The sequence below is a fragment of the Dipteris shenzhenensis genome, chromosome 31 (genome assembly GCF_047967505.1).
Source record: "Dipteris shenzhenensis isolate YYH24624 ecotype China chromosome 31, Dip_SZ_1.0, whole genome shotgun sequence".
Taxonomy (NCBI): domain Eukaryota; kingdom Viridiplantae; phylum Streptophyta; class Polypodiopsida; order Gleicheniales; family Dipteridaceae; genus Dipteris; species Dipteris shenzhenensis.
In genome coordinates this window covers 34,163,702-34,171,214 of record NC_141626.1, presented here as the reverse complement: position 1 = coordinate 34,171,214, position 7,513 = coordinate 34,163,702, and the positions used below count along the sequence as shown (strand labels likewise).

The following is a 7,513-nucleotide window of genomic DNA, read 5'->3' as shown; positions in this document are numbered from 1 at the left end:
ATTCCTTTAGTCAACGGTCTGGTTGACGGATGAATGGTGTGAACCTAGCTCCACTCCATTGCTCCAAGCTTACAGAGAGTACACACCACCTGATGCCCACCCACGCGAGAAAAGTGCTGGCTACTTGGCTTGTGTGTAAACACCAAGCGAACATTTGATTAAAAAAACTATGAAACGACAAGTTTGCATAGGGAAACAAATTATTCTATTAGCAGGTGCAATCTTAGAGACGTGCTACCAAGGATGGTCAAGGGTTAGGTAGGTAGGGGGGCTTAGCTACTCACACTATAGGGCACCCCCCTTTTCGAGGATCCAATAATATTCACGCATGTGGCAGCCATGTAAACTTACATCCTCTCACATGGGTAGGGACCAGTGTGTAAACACCCTTAATGTGCCAAGAGACCAAGTCGGTGCTCAAATTAGACCCTCCTTGCCTTGATCAAGGATCATGGCATGCAGCTTGGTGCTCATGAAGGACTAGTATGTGTAGGTAACCTACAAAGAGAGAGTTTACATAAGCTGGGTGCATCTAGTTCTATTAGAAATTTATTGCATCTCATTCATATTAGATTATTGATTGAACCCAAAATTTCAACCCCCAAGGAAATCGTGGAGTCCATAACCATGAATTCAAAACACAACCTACTATTTTATCCTTTCATTTTGTGATGAATAAAGAGTGCAAACAGAATCATAAATATGACACGTGACATAAGATACATTAGGAACCGTCTCCCTACATGGCGATGTTTTTATTATCAAGTTAGTAATGGCCAAAGACAAATGCTTGTTGGAAACTAAGATCTAGGTGGAGAGGTGGCTCTCCACAAGTTTATAAAGCTCAAGGAATCAGCCCTTACTCAAGGGTAGTTGAGTCCTAAAAAGAGGAACACTGTCTTTACAAAATTTAGACTTTTTCTCTTGTTTTGGACTTTTTTTCCAAACCAGTTACCTCCACCCACAAAATTGCAGCCTACAGCAACAAAAATAGAGGTGTGGTTGAGGAAGAGAATGTGAGGGGAAGGAAAAAGATTTTTTAATAGAGTATTTTGCATGGCATCAAAATGAATTCATTGGCCCTTTTGTGATTGATTTGACTATAAACATGACTACGTTCTGATATTCTAAATGAAAGTTATGATGGAAGAAAGGGGAAGGTGCCCCCCAGATGTGGTGTGCACCATATGTGGGGGAGGGGGGAGCATGTGGATTGTGGCATGCAGCTCATGTTCCCCCTTCCTCCACATGTGTTGTGCACCTCATGTTCCTCCCCCACATGTGGCCATGCCCCATATGTGGCATGCGGCTCATGTTCTCCCTTCCTCCACATGTGTTGCGCACCTCACATTCCTCCCTCCCCCACATGTGGCATGCCCCATATGTAGGGGAAGGGGAAGATGTGCCATGCGCCTCATGTTCCCCCTCTCCCACATATGGCGAGCGCCACATCTTGGGAGGGGGAACTAATTACATTATTTATTTATTCATTGTTCAAGAGAGACTACCTAGTCAATTAGTTAACTATTAGCACGAAGCTTTGTGATTCATACGATCACTGCTGGGGTGAGGGCGAAGCCTGTTTGCACCGTCGATCATGCTTTGCTTGAATTCGCTTTTGCTAATTCAGTGAATGCGAGTGTGTGAGCGGTGGAGTCGGGGGCCTGTGCCCTTAGAGGAGCTCCTAGCATCACGTTGGGGATGCTGCTGGGCTAGCAACATGCTCTAGGAGCCAAATCACGTTCCTTCGTGTCTGCGACTGAGTATCTGATCCCGGTTGCACCATTTGCAACTGGTTCAAACTTCCTTTGCATGCGCGTCCCGGGCGGGAGAGGATGTTCAGACTTGGGGTGGCAGTAGTTTCTCAAGCCATCAGCCGACTGCACCAGTCCAGCATTCCTATGCTGAGCTGGAATCGGCAATTTTCATTCTGCTGGGTTGGCAGGCCACGGCCAAGGGAAGGGGGAAGCTCAGCATTGAAGCATCGTGGGGATACAAAGCTGCTATGCTAGTAGGGCTTGCGCGGGGAGCTCCTCTTAGAGTGAAGGAAGGGAAAAGAGAAGGGATGGGGGGGATGGGTTAAACTAAAACCCAAAACAAAATCTTCAACGGTCATATACTTGAAAGTTGTGCAAACCCTTTAGACAAACAAACAAAAACACAAAAACACAAGAACACTCCAAAGCTCCGAGATGTTCTTCTTCCTCTGTTAACAATACAACTTCTTCTCTTCTTTCACACTTACTGATTTTCTCTTTCTGCAATCAACCCCCCTGTGGTTTGGTTGATTGCAGAGCCCATCTTCCATCCTTTTGAGCTTTGCCTTTGCTTCTTTGCCCTCTCGCCTTCCTTCAAAATGAGTTTTAACGCAGCCGTAGAGACCAACCCTCGTCCTCAGCATGCCAGCTTCTCCTCCCCCAGCCCCTCTACCTCTAAACAGCCCCGATCTCTGTCTAGCACCTTGGAAACGCATTCCGTCTCCAGAAGGTATCATGGGCCGATGCCATTTCGAATTTTCTTCGTAGCGTTGTGACGGAACGCCATCATAGTTTAAGCTAAAAAATGCGAGAGGACGAGCAATTCCACGGGATAATTGTACTTTAGTGTTTTCAGAAGCGCCCATGAATGAATGACTGATGGTCTTTGGCGAGATGTCTGTTCGTGTCTTGGAAACTTTGGGTATTCAAGCTTTGGAGTCAGAAACCGAACAAGCTCACCCCTCGTTTCTTTTGTATTTGCCAAGAATTCGGCGGTAATCCTTTTTTTCGGTTGTGTTTCGTTTGCAGGTTGCAATCGGAGTTAATGGCTTTGATGGTAAGAGCATTGCCCTTCCTCGCGTGATACAACCTAGTGCTTTATAGTGCCCTGCTGACACACGATTCATCCACATGCTTGTTGATGTGCAGACCTGTGGCGACCCCGGGATTTCTGCCTTTCCCGAAGGGGATAACATTTTCTTGTGGATAGGCACTATCAAGGGCAGCACAGGGACCGTCTACGAAGGCTTGTTCTATAAGTTGTCAATGCGATTTCCCACTGACTATCCATTCAAGCCGCCTGTGGTAAAGTTTGACAGCCCGTGCTTTCATCCCAACGTAGATCAGTATGGAAGCATATGCCTCGACATACTCCAGGTAGTTGTTCATCTTTCTCTATTTCTCTGCTCGTTGTAGGATCCAGCATCGAAGGGGTCAGAACCCTAACAATTTTCTTCTGCTGGACAGGACAAGTGGTCTTCTGCTTACGATGTGCGGACCATACTTTTGTCAATTCAGAGTCTTTTAGGAGGTCGAATACCTGGCCTTGCATCTCTGAATGGAATTTGCCTGTGGAACTCTCTTCTCTAATGATCTCTGTCTCTGTTTCATTGCAGAGCCCAACAATGATAGCCCATTGAACAGCTATGCAGCAGCTCTCTGGGTCAATCAAGAAGGTAAGCTTCCACAATCTTGTGCAATTGAAGCCAAGCTTTCTTTTAAAAGCTGAAGCACTAACTTTTGCTGTCAACAGAGTATAGAAAAGTCATGCTGAAGCAGTATAGGGATGCATGCGGTGGAGCAAACCCTCGTTAATCGACTTACACATCTGCTGCATAACGAGTTAAAATGCTGGGAGACTTAATTGCTGATTTCTAGTAGTGGCTACATTGTTGCATTCTCAAGGTAATCCTGCATTTCCCACAATTTTATGAATTACTTTCACAACTCAAATGCTTTCTTTTAACCATGGCAAAGACAAGCCGTTGCTCTCCTTGACATCAAGATTTATTGGGCTCCCAAGTCTCTCATGCACCTATGTAAAAAACTAGGGTAGATTATTCTTGGGTAAAATGATTCTATGAAAAGCTATTCTTTTTCTTTTGAGGAAATAACAAAACTCTTCGAGTACGAGTAACTTTAGCTCAAGTGACCTTGCTGCATATACAACGCATCATTTCAAGAAACATCATATATTTCATTGGGAGGAGAACAAGCTACTTTAACATAATGTGGTTTCAGAACCCTCATGCATAAATTTAGTAACCCTTGATCCGTAAGCTTTGTATGCTTCATCTTTTTTGTGAATTGATTTTATTGTATGATGATAGGTCCTTCCAATTGAAATATTGTAAAAATGATCAAGCATAATCTAATTATTAGTGCTAAAATAAAAAAACTATGCAGAATGTCTTGTACTAGTACGTGAGATCATTATGTCACGTACTTTTTTCATGGTGTGTATGGCATTTACTCCATTGGAATCATGCCCTTCAATATTTATTGAACCTCTAAATGATCACAATAATGTGGGATTATCTTATCAATGTCATGCATGAAGTTGTTTTTGAAATAACTTCATGAAAAATTCTTAATAAATTCTCCATTGTTTCAAAGCCTTTCATTTAAAGGAGTATTTGTGGAATGGAAAACATCCTTCCATTAAGCACCTCATGTGAAATAATTAAAGTTTAATTACTCTCTTTAGCCATGCTTGGTCTCATATTAGGGTTCTTTAGCCACAAGTTTTCTACATAAAAAATTGGGCACCTCTCCAACAAGTCAACACTATTAAGCGTATTACAAGGCTATCATTTGTTAAAAGATTGAGATTGAGATTGAGATTGAGATTGAGAGAGAGAGAGAGGCTAACACACTAGCTTGCAAATGAAAGAAAGTAAGAGTATAAGCATCTTACGTCCAAGGTTTAGCTAAGATTAGGGATTTCCCTTGTATGGTGTAATTTATATCATGCTCAGTGCCACCTCATAAGTTGCATTGTGTAAGTTGCAACTAAACACAATCACTATGTTGTGGAATTGTGTAAGTACAACTTAATGATCTTTTTTCCATCTTTAGTTGTAGTCACTATAACATGTGTTGCGAATTAGAGTGTTCATCATAAAGTGATTTTGGATGTTTTATAATGAGAAATTAAGGTAGTTTGTGGATTGAATACAATACTATATAGGCATTGGAGTTTTGTATATGAAGCACAACCATCCTTTTTCCATCTTTAGTTGTAATCAAAGGCGAAGAGGGAAAGTGGTGTGCAAAATGATTTTGGATTTTTTATAATGAGAACTTAAAGTTTAAAAATGAAAACATTAAAGTAGTTTGTGGTTGAACCCAATCACCATGTAGTGGAATTCTATACATGAAGTACAACCATCATTCTTTTACCTTTAGTTGTATTCGGATGTTGAAGAGTTGAACTTGTTGAGGGAAATTGAGCCTTTTGGAGATGTCAGCAAATTGTTATCTTATGCTTTCTTAATGAAGCCTAAATCAAAGCTTTTGAATGAGATGGCATAGTAAACCTTGTGGATGTAAATTGATGGAGTACAACTTAACCATCATATTTCCCCTTAAGTTGTAGTCTGATGTTGAAGAGTTGAACTTGTTGAGGGAAAGTTTTGGAGATCTTAACTTGTTGATCCTTCTCCTTTGGGAATTAAAAATTGAATCAAAGCTTGAATGAGATGGAATAGTAAATTTATATTGTTGATAAAAAAGATGTGATTATTTGGCCTAAACTACTTTATATGGACTTTTTAACCATTAATTGTTCATGTTATGATCCTATTGAATTAGTATTTTTCATTTCATTAAGAAGCAAGCATCAATTGACTTCTTTTGAATTGAAGTTGGAATGTCTTTGGGGGAATTGAGTCCATGAATGGTCTATTGACTTGATTGAGGGAGTGGCATATGAGATTGAGAGTGTCACTAGAGAAATGCAATATGTTGTCTAGAAAATTGTCCATAAAGTTTTCTTGAAAATGAAAAAAGTTGAAACATGTTTTATGGACACGTGGAGATCTATTGATGTATTTAAGGAATTACCACTGCTAATTTTGTTTGGATGACCTTTCTCAAAGTAAATTTGATATCGAAATTGCTTGTCATATTATTTGATAAAAGTTGATTTCATGGGAATAAATTTCCTTGTTGGTAGATGAGGTACATTGATCTATTGGATATTTTCCTCCATAAGTATCAATGTACTATGTCTTGGCAATAAACTTGATAAAATTTTTGAAGCGTATCATCAACTAGGCTTCTTTGCATTGTTCATTATGGTTCGAACCTTCTTGTATTTAGTTAAACTTGTGCACTTTCTTTATTGAATTTCACATTTTTGAGAGAGGGATCAATTGTTGATGTCTTAAAAAATATTATTGAAAGTTGATGAATGAAATTTGTTAGCAAATGTCTAACTCCATTAATTCTTGCAAGTTGTTAGAGTTGCTTTCATCTTGTACGCGGAGTTCGATGTCATAGATTAACATAAAAGTGCCATAAGTTGATGGAAAAGTGTTTAACTAATTAATGATGCGCCATGATTGCCTCATTATTTGTAAAAGCTTTGGTGACTTTTTTTTAAGTTTAATGCTTTGCAATATCACATATCTTGATTACTTCTATGTTTATGTCACTAATGTTATAGGAATCGGTCGAAACTATTGAAAAGTTAAAAATGTATTCACATGTGGAAAGACCTTGAAGTTGACTATCATTTGCATAAAGTTGTGTCAAAATCACTTGGTTGATTATTGAGAAAACCATCTGGCATTCGAATGTCTGTCTTACTTTGTTGATGGATGACTTAAATTGAAGTTGAAAGTTGAATGCTTTTTAAATTTCTATTGCGAAACCCTCAAAGAAATTAAATCATATCTCTATTTGAATAAACTATGTGATTAACTAAAATATCTAATTCTATTGCTTCAAAATCTGATTGAGTGATTTGTGCCATATCTAAATTATGCATTTTTTCATAAAACTCTTTTTCATTTGTTGATTTATTTATAATATTTATGTTAGTGCTTATCACAATCTATAATATATTTGCTAAATGGTTGTGAAGGTTCTGCTTTTGCAATTGTTAAATAGGTTTCATCTACTTGATAAGCATTTGCATAATTATCGTGTCTGACATCCTTGATATCTATACCAAAACTGACAATTGATTCCACTACTATTGGTTTTCAATCATAACTTTTGATTGATGTTTTGCATGAAATGGGTTGTTAAGTTTGTAATGCTTGCAATTATAATCAAAGGTCGAATTGTCTAGTTTGGTAGGAGGAAAGTGGGAGGGGGGGGGGGGGGGGGGGGAATACTTTTGACAATGTATGAGTCGGTGCTTTGAGCCCTTCATGAACTAAAGAATATTATTGAATACTGCATACTGCAGCATTGTAGGTGATGATGTCTAAATTTTCTTCCCTTGGGATAGAGTCTTGTTTTTGGAGTCAACTCCATTGCTATTATTATTTCTTTTGATAATTTTGATCTTCGATTATGTTTTTGAAAATTCTTTCTAATAGTTGATGCAAATGCAGATCTTTACTGCCAATATGTAATGTGATTCTTCCCATATATTATCAAACTTAGATTGCGGATTGACAATGTATCAGTTGAATACTTTTGACAATGTATCAGTTGTTGCTTTGAGCTCTTCATGAACTAAAGAATTTCATTGAATATTGCATACTGCAGCATTGTAGGTGATGATGTCTAAATTTTCTTCC

General features: G+C 38.9%; 1 protein-coding gene across 1 annotated transcript; it reads left to right on the top strand.

Moving 5' to 3' along the window:
* The first annotated feature begins 2,167 nt into the window (after positions 1-2,167).
* Positions 2,168-4,019, top strand: LOC147881375 (uncharacterized). The gene is made up of 6 exons (XM_087369830.1): positions 2,168-2,487; positions 2,787-2,814; positions 2,907-3,134; positions 3,225-3,288; positions 3,374-3,433; positions 3,511-4,019. The coding sequence occupies exons 1-6, from the start codon at positions 2,357-2,359 to the stop codon at positions 3,570-3,572; spliced, it is 573 nt and encodes a 190-aa protein (XP_087225956.1). The 5' UTR covers positions 2,168-2,356; the 3' UTR covers positions 3,573-4,019.
* The last annotated feature ends 3,494 nt before the right edge of the window (positions 4,020-7,513 follow it).